The 13,140-nt window shown below is 41.7% G+C and overlaps 1 protein-coding gene across 2 annotated transcripts in view; it reads right to left on the bottom strand.

Annotated features, from left to right (window-relative positions):
• Window positions 1-13,140, bottom strand: part of ADAMTSL3 (ADAMTS like 3) — a 538,572-nt gene that overhangs the window by 96,405 nt on the left and 429,027 nt on the right. For both annotated transcript variants that reach the window (XM_040414069.1, XM_040414070.1), the window contains 3 exons: window positions 11,498-11,677; window positions 9,235-9,388; window positions 1,178-2,231 (listed from right to left, as the gene is read on the bottom strand). In XM_040414069.1, the coding sequence (XP_040270003.1) occupies window positions 1,178-2,231; window positions 9,235-9,388; window positions 11,498-11,677 (1,388 nt within the window). The remainder of the gene's footprint in view (window positions 1-1,177; window positions 2,232-9,234; window positions 9,389-11,497; window positions 11,678-13,140) is intronic.

The raw sequence follows: 13,140 nt of genomic DNA, 5'->3' as shown, positions 1-13,140 counted from the left end.
GGATTGGCTACCGCACTGTCCATACCTGAACCCCATTGAGAATCTATGGGATGTGCTGGAGAAGACTTTGCGCAGTGCTCCAAATTTCCCAATACAACATCTTGGGGAAAAATGTATGCAACGCTGGACAGAAATAAATGTTGTGACATTGCAGAATCTTTTGGAAATGATGCAACAGCGAATGTGTGCCGTAATCAAAGCTAAAGGCGGTCCAATGAAATATAAGAGTGTGTGACCTTTTTTTTGGGCCAGGATGTGTACTTGTTAGGTGTCAGACGGCTGACCCTTCATCTGTCCCACCCAGCAAGCAACTGCAACTCTCCTTGTCCAATGTCACACCACAACTAAATAAGGCTACTTTCACACTAGCGCTCGGAGCGGATCCGTCTGATGTTTCATCAGACGGATCCGCTCCGATAATGCAGACGTTTGCATCCGTTCAGTACGGATCCGTCTGCATTAAAACTTAGAAAATTTTCTAAGTCTGAAAGTAGCCTGAGCGGATCCGTTCAGACTTTACATTGTAAGTCAATGGGGAACGGATCCGCTTGAAGATTGAGCCATATGGTGTCATCTTCAAGCGGATCCGTCCCCATTGACTTACATTGTAAGTCTGGACGGATCCGCTCGCCTCCGCACGGCCAGGTGGACACCCGAACGCTGCAAGCAGCGTTCAGGTGTCCGCTCACTGAGCGGAGCGGAGGCTGAGCGCTGGCAGGCGGATGCATTCTCAGTGGATCCGCCTCCATTGAGAATGCATTGCGGCCGGGCGGCTGCTTTCAGGACCGCTCGTGAGCCCCTTCAAACGGAGCTCACGAGCGGACACCTGAACGCTAGTGTGAAACTAGCCTAAGTAAAAAGTTAAAAGCTGGGAATTTGGTAAATACATAAATATTCACTTTTTGTCATGAGGTAGCTACATTTAAATCGCAGAAATGGGTCTCCTAAACTGCTATATATCAGTACTCAGTTTTGCACCCACACAGGGGTAAGTTCAAACCTCATACATCGAGTGGATCATAGTATACACAAATTCAGATAAAGCATTGTCTCACTCTATACAGTATGTACTGAAATAATCTTCTCTAGACTGCAGATCAAAGCAGACAAAGCTATATTCACTTTTGAAGAAAGGAGACATATAAAGAGACTGTAATGTTTATTAGGCTTCACTTACCTGTTGGATAATTTCAACGGTTCTCCATTCTTACTCCAAGTTAATTTACTCTTACTGTCACCGTCAGTGTCACATTGAATAGTAACCAGTTGGGTTTTATTAGTGATGAAGCCATTACTCCCAATGATCAGATGCATTGTCTTGTTAGAAGTCAATATATAACCATTCTTCTGATTGCGAATTGTTAGTAGCCTTTTTCTGCTATCCTTGTCTAAGGCTTTATTACTAAAATGCATCACACTATCTGGTTCTTTTGCAACTAGCTTATGGTTTGAAATACTGTCTTCATTGGGTCCTTTCCACTTTTCCAAAGGAGACTGAGGTTTAGACAACTCATTCACTACATGGGATATAATCTGACTTGCAAAATCATCACTGATTTCACCAGCCTCAATAAGTTCACTCATGTTTCTAACCAGAGCCTCAAACTGGACGGTATCCATGCTGTAAGCACCTTGTAGAACAGCTGCCTCCAGCCTCCTGTCTTTAAATTCTTGAGAACCATATATTTCTGCAGAGTTAGTCACCAAAGTTTCAAGATTCCTTAAGACCATGATGTCCTGGGCTGGATTGTCTTCATGATACAAGTTATTGTTTTTATTCCATGACTTCCACATCTTACTCATTTTGTGCCACTTTTCCCCCAAATTGTTTGCTTCATTGGGATCTTTGTCAAAGCTTGGTGCCTCGAGGAGTCTATTATCAGTGCCAATTAGTTTAAGGACAAATATTTCATAAGCAGTTTGTGCAATGCATTTGTAGACACCAATATCTCGAACTTCCAGGTTATGTATCTTTAAGGATCCTGATTTCGTCATTCCAATTTTTTTTGAATATCGCAAAGGTTGTCCATCCTTTTCCCATTTAATGAGTGACTTTTGGAAACGACGTACAGGGCACTTTATCACTACAGATGTCTCGGGAAGTAAATATGCCCTGCTCCCAATGGTAAAATTAATGCGTCTTTCTTGTCTGGTCTGAATGTAGACTCGATGGATGGCAAGAATTTCTGGTGGTCCGGAGATGTTTTCTTGCTTAGACAAATGTTTGTGTTCTTTGAAATAATAAAAAGAGAAATAAAAGATGATTTTCAGAAAAAAATATCCAAAGTCCTGTTATACAAATCATGAAGACAACATGTTTGAATGTACAAATGCAGGAAAAATTCAAAGTCCAAAGCAAACGTTATACTATCATAGAATATTACGGAAGTGGTTTTATGGGAAAACACATTGATGACATACTGGATCGCCAAGGTGTTTATCCAATTATAGAGACTTACGTATTATTCTATCATAGTATATATTTATGTCCATATGTGCGGCTGTGCTGGATGTTGCTGATCACTGGACGTTCCAATGGTCAGACCCACTGATCATGCACTGGTATAGGACTTCTATGTCTTTTTCAGAGAAAAGATCTTTAATTCTGATTTCACACTGCCATTCAAATAAAACTGCAATGTAATTACAGGATTTTTGGATATCCCTTTCATTCTATTGGGGGAAGGGGGTCTCAAGCATCCCAGAAGCTATGCCTGAAATATGGAAGACATAGGGGCAGATTTACTAAATTGACTAAATCTACTCTTATAGATAGTGTAAACTTAGAGAAGCTGTCTAGATCTGCACCACATTTATCACAGTGTCTCAGGCTGGATGATCATGTTGTTGATGGCCAGATATTTCTGTCTAACTCTATAACTGACAAACTATTGGTTGGCTTACTTTGAGAAAAAATTTTATAAAATAATTCTAACACAAATCTGTGCATCTTAGGTTGCACCATCTTTTCTGTGAAGCCAGGTCACTTCCTATTAATCCCAGCTCCTTTTTACACAAGTCGGAAAACATTGGAGAAGGCCTAGCCGCTCCAAATAATCCAAATTTGCGCCACTTTTCACACAGATTCTAGGCACAGACACACTAGTAAGTCCAGGCCTCATGATAGCACTGCACTATAATACAGGATATCTGATATTCTGGAGAAGGGATAGAAGGGTAGCACTATAATGTTGGTGGCTAGTCAATGGTGAGCTACTGAACTTTACACTAGTCTTGGTTGGCAATGAATGATGTTATAGATAATTCAGTAACAGAATATGCTGGAAATACTAGATTAGTATGGAGCTAGCTAAACGCCACACAACAGCTTTTGACTAGTATCAAAATGGTGATTTGGGTGGCTGTGTATTGGCCTTGATGTTAATATGTATAAACTCTAAATTCCTGCTACACAAGTTCTGGTATAACATTTTTAAAGGAATTGATGTTTAGACTGCTTTGTGCAGGTTAGTATACTATATAAGCACATCGGGCTACAATATTTGGGTGCATAGCTTGCCTTTTGGCATTAGTATCTTTTAGAACGACGTGTTCTTCCAACTCATTGCTGAGTCGGATTAGGAAAATGAGAAATTTTTCATGGTTGTGAAAAAAGGTGCAAGTACACAGTGCATATACAAGTTTTAACTGTGTAGTTTGAACTCATGCTGGAAAGTAACACAAAAATGTGTTAAAGAGCCACTTTGGCATCACCTTAATACAGCAAGGCCTACTAAATGTGTTAATTTCCCTTCCATGTAAATTGAGTCAACACTGGCAATGTTTTTGAAAATCACTCTCCACCATTTACTGCACATTTCAAAGCAAAAGCCCCGAGATTCAGCTTTCTGCAATTAATTACATTAACTAAGATATGTATGGTGCTTTTTTTAACCTCATGCCAAGAACATTCCTTGAACTCCATTGGGTTTTTAAATGTGCTACAATCTCAGCTGGTTGGCATTTTAATCTGAAATAAAGCCCAAGCAAAGAAAGTCTCTTATTATGCAGGAGCCGTAAGTGATTTTTTCTAACTACAAATTCATATGAAGGCATAATAATCAGTCCACAGCCAACCCCAGGGTTTAAGCATAGTTAATTTGTCAACTTTTCACATCAAAAGCAAAAACTTGTGATACTTTCATTTGCACATTCTTTTCATACTCAAATCATTAAATCTACATTTCATTGCACCTGTAGCTTGTTTTAGTGTTTTCAAAGACCCCCAGGCCACCATGTGCCATATTTATAGCTCTTTGCAGTGCTAAGCCATTAGACACCTTATAAAATACTCAACTGTATCTGCCATATGGTGTCTGCTTAAAGTAGCTTAATAGATACTGCTCTATAGATGTGAGTATATACTGTATGTAGGGGGAAATATGTGTTTGCTCTTATATGAAGTAATAGTTTTATCATCTTTTTTTAAATTTTTTATAATGATCTGGAATCACTGCATTTGATCTTTCTGCGTGACCTGGTGCTAACCTGTTTGACCAGAAAAATCACGTAGAGAATGATACATTTTTGACCGACGGTTCTTGATGAGCAGCTGATGTAGCTGAGTCTGCTGGTTCGGTAGTCTGATCTAGATGTTTGTTGGCCAAACCCAGCCAGACCACCTGTCAAGAAAGCAGCATGCACAAGTAGATGTTTCCAAAAATGAACACCATTATGGAAAATTCCACGTGCTTGCATGGCCTACATATGTAATTTATTGCCAAAAATACAACAAATGCTACGATTGGTATACACTATATATTTTTCAATTGATAGGACAGATTTAAATTGCTTTAAAGCGGTTGTCCATGCTACAGTTATAAATGAACTATTCATAGGATAGGTCATCAGTTTCAGATCAGTGAGAGTCTGACACCTGGCACCCCCACCGATTAGCCGTTTCAGGCAGCCACAGTGCCAGAAACTAGATGGTGTATGGAGCTGAAGCAGGAGGCTCGGCACCCTGAAGTTTACCAGCATACTGCAGCGCTGAATAAGAGCTGCAGTAATCTTGAAGAGGAAGTGGTGCTCGTACAAGCACCTGCTCCTCTTCCAACAGCTGATAAGCGAAGGTACCAGGAGTTGGACCACCACCAATATGTACTGGCTGCCCAAACCCTTTAAGGGGTTAAACGCCCTGAGATAGGTTCTTAGAGAGCCAAGGAGGTACAGATGTGTCCACTTTTACTTTTCAACAAATTTTTCTAAGGAGTCCAATTTATCATGATGCAAATTCAATACGTTATTGCAACATGCCAGCAAAACCCAACAAAAGGTCACAGCTCACATCATGACCACTGAGTGGTCCCATGCAGACACATATAGGATAAACAACTCCCAACAGAGTATTGCAAAATCCCTTTTTTTTTTTTTACACCTTTATATTCATTTTAAATGACGATATATTAATTTTGACATATATGGGGAAAAAATTATAGGGGGAAAAGAGTAATACAGTAATAAGCACAGCTGTATTTCACAGAAACACATAACCACTAAGACCAGGAGTTTACACAAGGGGCACTGTTATATCACAGAATAAACAAGTCATTGTCACCTACAAATAGGTCATTCTGTGCCTCATTACAGCTGGCTGGCAGGCTGAAATGCCAACTAATGGAGACTGCAGCACGGTTAGAAATCCAATAGAATTCCAGGAATGTTCTTGGCATGGGACTTAATATAAAAAATGCTGCTTTATAGTGATTGTAATTAATAAATTGTTGGCTGGTCGCGTGACCACATGAAAAGAAATATTTTCAAACCCAGGAATGAAAAAACCCCACTAAATAATAATAATTAAATAATGTTAAACATTGTCAAACACCAAAACCAACCTGTGTAGTTTTTCTTTATGAGATCCACAACGCAATTATTTAACTTGGTAACTGACTTCATATTCTCAGTAATTATCAAAGAATGTGAATAATGGGTACGGTTTTATAAACCACACATGCTGCAAAACAATTTATTTCACTACTTACATCTTTAAAGAACGAACAGTGAAGTTATTAAAGGGAACCTGTCACCATGAAAATGCAATGTAAGCTGCAAACAGCATGTTATAGAGCAGGAAGATCTGAGCAAGTTGATATATAGTTTTATGGGCAAAGATTACATATAACTTGTAATTTATACATTTAAATTCCTGCTCATTCTGGGCTGTGAAGTCACTGAGGCGGTCCTATCAGTGAATGACAGCTATCTCTGTATACACAGTCATAGAGGGAAAGTCCTATCAGTGACTGACAGCTATCTCTGTATACATAGTCATAGAGGGGAGGTCCTATCAGTGACTGACAGCTCTCTCTGTATACACAGTCATAGAGGGAAGGTCCTATCAGTGACTGACAGCTATCTCTGTATACATAGTCATAGAGGGGAGGTCCTATCAGTGACTGACAGCTCTCTCTGTATACACAGTCATACAGGGAAGGTCCTATCAGTGACTGACAGCTCTCTCTGTATACACAGTCATAGAGGGCAGGTCCTATCAGTGACTGACAGCTCTCTCTGTATACACAGTCATAGAGGGAAGGTCCTATCAGTGACTGACAGCTATCTCTGTATACACAGTCATAGAGGGAAGGTCCTATCAGTGATTGACAGCTCTCTCTGTATACACAGTCATAGAGGGAAAGTCCTATCAGTGACTGACAGCTATCTCTGTATACATAGTCATAGAGGGGAGGTCCTATCAGTGACTGACAGCTCTCTCTGTATACACAGTCATAGAGGGAAGGTCCTATCAGTGACTGACAGCTATCTCTGTATACATAGTCATAGAGGGGAGGTCCTATCAGTGACTGACAGCTCTCTCTGTATACACAGTCATAGAGGGAAGGTCCTATCAGTGACTGACAGCTATCTCTGTATACACAGTCATAGAGGGAAGGTCCTATCAGTGACTGACAGCTCTCTCTGTATACACAGTCATAGAGGGAAAGTCCTATCAGTGACTGACAGCTATCTCTGTATACATAGTCATAGAGGGGAGGTCCTATCAGTGACTGACAGCTCTCTCTGTATACACAGTCATAGAGGGAAGGTCCTATCAGTGACTGACAGCTATCTCTGTATACATAGTCATAGAGGGGAGGTCCTATCAGTGACTGACAGCTCTCTCTGTATACACAGTCATAGAGGGAAGGTCCTATCAGTGACTGACAGCTATCTCTGTATACACAGTCATAGAGGGAAGGTCCTATCAGTGACTGACAGCTCTCTCTGTATACACAGTCATACAGGGCAGGTCCTATCAGTGACTGACAGCTATCTCTGTATACATAGTCATAGAGGGAAGGTCCTATCAGTGACTGACAGCTCTCTCTGTATACACAGTCATAGAGGGAAGGTCCTATCAGTGACTGACAGCTATCTGTGTATACAGTCATAGAGGGGAGTTCCTATCAGTGACTGACAGCTATCTCTGTATACACAGTCATAGAGGGGAGGTCCTATCAGTGATTGACAGCTATCTCTGTATACACAGTCATAGAGGGAAGGTCCTATCAGTGACTGACAGCTATCTCTGTATACACAGTCATAGAGGGCAGGTCCTATCAGTGACTGACAGCTCTCTCTGTATACACAGTCATAGAGGGCAGGTCCTATCAGTGACTGACAGCTCTCTCTGTATACACAGTCATAGAGGGCAGGTCCTATCAGTGACTGACAGCTCTCTCTGTATACACAGTCATAGAGGGAAGGTCCTATCAGTGACTGACAGCTCTCTCTGTGTACACAGTCATAGAGGGAAGGTCCTATCAGTGATTGACAGCTATCTCTGTATACACAGTCATAGAGGGCAGGTCCTATCAGTGACTGACAGCTCTCTCTGTATACACAGTCATAGAGGGCAGGTCCTATCAGTGACTGACAGCTATCTCTGTATACACAGTCATAGAGGGAAGGTCCTATCAGTGACTGACAGCTCTCTCTGTATACACAGTCATAGAGGGCAGGTCCTATCAGTGACTGACAGCTCTCTCTGTATACACAGTCATAGAGGGCAGGTCCTATCAGTGACTGACAGCTCTCTCTGTATACACAGTCATAGAGGGCAGGTCCTATCAGTGACTGACAGCTCTCTCTGTATACACAGTCATGGAGACAGTCCCATCAGTGACTGACAGCTCTCTCTGTATACACAGTCATAGAGGGAAGGCTGTCAATCACTGATAGGACGCCTCCGTGACTTCAAAGCCCAGAATGAGCAGGAATTTAAATGTATAAATTACAAGTTTTACAGAATCTTTTCCTGTAAAACTATATACTAATCTGCTCAGATCCTCCTGCTCTATAACATGTTGCTTGTAGCTTACATTGCATTTTCATAGTGACAGGTTCCCTTTAAAATACAGTATGTAAGGTTAGTTCCTATAAGACCTATGCTCAGTATAGGGCATCAATATCTGATTGGAGGTGGTCGAATCCCAGGATCCCCACTAATCAGCTGTTAGAAGAGGCCATGGTGCTGTAGCCTCTTCCTCTACCTGTAGTACAGTATCATGTCCATTGGTCACATGCTCAGTCTTATTCAAGTGAATGGGATAAAGCTGCAATATCAAGCACAGCTTGGCATACTATGAAGAGGCTGCCGTTCATGCTGGCGCACAACAGATTGTTCAAGTAGTTGATTTGTAGGAATCCTAGTGGTCGAACCAGCACCTGAGGATAGGTCATCGACATTTAAGTCACATGGCCATTTTACAGCTCCATTTTATATCCACAGGACAGGAAATAAAAGCAGGTTCACAGGGTGTCAAACTGCTGAGACTCCCCCAGAAATCCTGAGAATGGGGATCCCCGAGTGCACACGTCACTCCACCATTCCGTTCACTTTTATGCGACTGACTGTCTATAATGTAAAATTCTTGGATTATAAAAAAAAATAAAACCCAAACCTGATGTGTATTTTAATTCAATGCACCCAAAAACATAGATTTGTATTAGCATAAAAAGGAAAAAAGTGAGAACACCATAAATAACAGGTCGGACGTTATTAGAGGCTCTAAATGTGGTAATTTGGTATTCCTTCGATAATTACCCACAGTTTTATATTGGGCAGGGTAACATTCAGAATCTTCAGAATGTCCCATGTGTTCTCATCTGTCATCTTTAGTAACCATGGGGATGGAGAACATTTTGGGAGCTTTAGTACATTTTTCTGTCTCTAGAAACAGACTTCAATTCAAATTCAAGACTTATAAGAATTGACTTTCCAATACTTACTGTGGCATGCACCTACACGGCACGTTCTTACAAGAGCTGGGGCGGGAAGTCCATGGCATAGTGACCCATTAACAATGACTACTTGTCCTTTAGCCGTTATCTTCTGACAAAGTAGGGTCCTTCTCTGGACTCCAACACCACATCTTGAGGAACACTATATCCACAAATATAAAGCCATAAGCCTGCCATTCACACCATAAACAAATATTATATAAATGGAAATTATATAAATAGCTTTGCTATGCATTCTGCATTTTTCTCACTCCCATGAATAGAAAGGGATATTTTCATCCCTAAAAAATGAAAACAATAGGACCTAAAGTAATTTCTGTGGAACAGGCACATGATTCATAAAAATAAAAAAAATGGATGTGTGGATGGTCACATTGCATTGTATGGATCATTGTGCTGTCTGTTTTAAAAACAGCACCTGAAATAAAAATACATTCATGTACATAAACCCCTGTTTTCTTAGCACCTTGCATTATTTATCTTGTACTGATCGTAAGATACATGCTACCATATATTATAGAGTTACATTTGTTGTAGAGGTTTTTGGAAACAGTCTTCTTGTTGACATCTTAGGGCTCTTTCACACCTGCGTTATTGTCTTCCGGCATAGAGTTCCGTCGTCGGGGCTCTATGCCGGAAGAATCCTGATCAGGATTATCCTAATGCATTCTGAATGGAGAGTAATCCGTTCAGGATGCATCAGGATGTCTTCAGTTCCGGTACGGAACGTTTGTTGGCCGGAGAAAATACCGCAGCATGCTGCGCTTTTTGCTCCGGCCAAAAATCCGGAACACTTGCCGCAAGGCCGGATCCGGAATTAATGCCCATTGGAAGGCATTGATCCGGATCCGGCCTTAAGCTAAACGTCGTTTCGGCGCATTGCCGGAGCCGACATTTAGCTTTTTCAGAGTGGTTACCATGGCTGCCGGGACGCTAAAGTCCTGACAGCCATGGTAAAGTGTAGTGGGGAGCAGGGGAGCAGTATACTTACCGTCCGTGCGGCTCCCCGGGCGCTCCAGAGTGACGTCAGGGCGCCCCAAGCGCATGGATCACGTGATCGCATGGATCACGTCATCCATGCGCATGGGGCGCTCTGACGTCATTCTGGAGCGCCCCGGGAGCCGCACGGACTGTAAGTATACCGCTCCCCCGCTCCCCGCTCCTACTATGGCAACCAGGACTTTAATAGCGTCCTGGGTGCCATAGTAACACTGAAAGCATTTGGAAGACGGTTCCGTCTTCAAATGCTTTCAGTACACTTGCGTTTTTCCGGATCCGGAGTGTAATTCCGGCAAGTGGAGTACACGCCGGATCCGGACAACGCAAGTGTGAAAGAGGCCTCAGCTTTAAAAGGATTTGACCAGAAGTAAGTAATACTCGCCTTACTGATCCCATGTCAATGAAGGTCTGATGCCTCCTGGGTTCCCTGACAGTTTCTACTCGCCTTACTGATCCTATGTCGATGAAGGTCTGATGCCTCCTGGGTTCCCTGACAGTTTCTATGTCCTGTCTCCTCCAAAGTCAATCACTGGTTCCCGCCCAGTTCCCCCTGTACCCACTTACAAGCTATCAGTCATTTTGGAGCATAAAATTCCAGATAAAGGCTAAAGAGATCAGTTAGTCTTATCATTCTAGTTACATTCTAGTCTAGAACTATAAAAAAACAATGGCAGAATGAGAAGGGGAGTTCTAGATATATCATAGATGACTATAGGCTGGGGTGTAACCTGAACTTCTTGGGTCCCAATGCAAAATCATTAATAGAGCACCTCATATCATGTGCCATCTATATACTTGTGTTTTCTAATGTGGTAGAAGGACCAGGGGTGCACCACCAATGAGGCAAGGTGAGGCGATTGCCTCAGGCAGCACCAGGTAGGGGCAAGAGGGGGGCAGCTGAAGGGGGATTGTCTGTTTCTGCAGTATAGTATTGGAAGCACAATGGGCACAGTATGTGGCGCTGTATTACCCTGTATGTTTTGTAGCTCTGTATGTAATGTTTTCCAAGTATGTCTTTAACAGTAGGGCTGGAGGGAAGGGGTTAGGTTAAGAAATTGGCATTAGGGGGTTGGGGAGCCGTTTCAGTTTTCGCCTCTGCACCAACTGTACCCATGAATATAGTCATACAGTACATGAGATCAAAGCACTCATTTTATTGTGAGGGTTTTGATGGACATCACAGTGCTGAACCCTAGTCCCATTTCAGACCTATGCTGTTTATCATGGCTCTACTGACACATATATCACTGACCTTAGACCACTGTCCAGTTATTAGCTGTAGGGGACAGTCAACTTTCCCACAAGCTTTCTGACTCGTAGGCTTTTGCATCTGGCAGAGCTCTTCTGAAAGCTTCATAAAGCTGCCATCTGCCAACAACTGTTTGCAGCTTACTTTGCGGTTTTGGACACCTCCTCCGCACGTCCGAGAACACTGAAAAGACAAGCACAGCATTGTTCAGACCATCAGTATCACTTCAGTCACAAGATATTGCATGGCGCATGTCGACTGCACAACACAGAGAAAAAGGCTCTTTACACACAGCAGTGTCACTTCCTCAGACACTTTTTAGGAACCGCGCGGTATGCAGCCAGATTCATCAAACACGTTATCTAATAGCCTTGTGCTGTCACGGGCTGGATCACTCCTGGCTCTGCGTCAGCGTAGATTAATAACCGTATGTCAACATTCACGTTTAGGAGCGCAAGGCAAAATACAAAGGCAAACTGATATATGTATAAGACTTTTACAGCTGCAAATAGCTCTCACCTCACATCCCAGTAATCTGGTAATCACTAGGTGTCCATTTACAGGCCTATTAAATCGTAGGGGAGGGAGGATCTGCGGCTTTAATTTAGGAGTCCTACTTGGGACAATGTCTGCTTCTTATTTACTGTGCATTAGAAAAGGTGATGGAGCTAAACTTATTACATAGGAGTGAAATAAAGAAATAAGACTTCACGAAGCATGACAGATCACATAAGCAAGCAAATTAACTCAGATCTGTAACCTGTAACTTATTATGTCTGTTTTAGCAACTGCTTGCATTCCTCCTGTAATAACAATTCTGGAGCATGTATTGTTATGACTCTATGATGTGCCATTCTTCTATCATTCCTGCCAGTAGTTATGAATGAATTACTGGAATTTGCAATGAAGGGCCACATGGGTGTTACCAGTGCATAGTCTGACACAGGCCATACTATGTGTCAGACTGTGCAAGGACACACCCCAACTGGTAACACCCATCTGGACTCTTATTACAAACTGCTAGTAATTCATTCATAATTTCTAATAAAGGAATGGCATAACATAGAGTCATAAGAACAAATCCCCAAGAATTATTATGACCTGGGGAATGCATGAGGTTGCTAAAACAGACATGTCAGGAGTGGTGAAAGGTCCTCTTTAAAGGTACTGCCACATATGGCGTATATGCTACACATTTAATTGCATGCAAAAAAATATATACAGCATATACATTAGCAGCAAAGTGGATGAGAGTTTAAAAAATGTCATCCCCACGCTGCAAAAAATCCCACAATGGAATCCGCACATAACCTGACGTGCAGTGTGGATTTTATAGAGGACCTGGCACCACTAAATGCAACGCTATCTTCTGGTGTCACAGATGTTACAGAGCAGTAGGAGCTGAGCGGACTGATACATAGTTTTATTCCACATATATATTTGTGTGTGGGAAAAGGTTCAGTAGAACTTGTAATTTATACATTTATATATTTTTTCTTTTTCTAAACAAAGACCACCCCACTGACAGCTATCTATGCATACATGCTTATACAGAGAATGCTGTATATAAATGTATCAATTCAAACTTATACAGAATTTTTTTTGCACACACAAAAAAAAAACATATATATATATTTATATGTACA

The sequence above is a fragment of the Bufo bufo genome, chromosome 1 (assembly GCF_905171765.1).
Source record: "Bufo bufo chromosome 1, aBufBuf1.1, whole genome shotgun sequence".
In the NCBI taxonomy this organism is placed as follows: Eukaryota; Metazoa; Chordata; class Amphibia; order Anura; family Bufonidae; genus Bufo; species Bufo bufo.
Note: the sequence above shows the minus strand (reverse complement) of the source record. Positions and strands in the feature narration are given on the sequence as shown.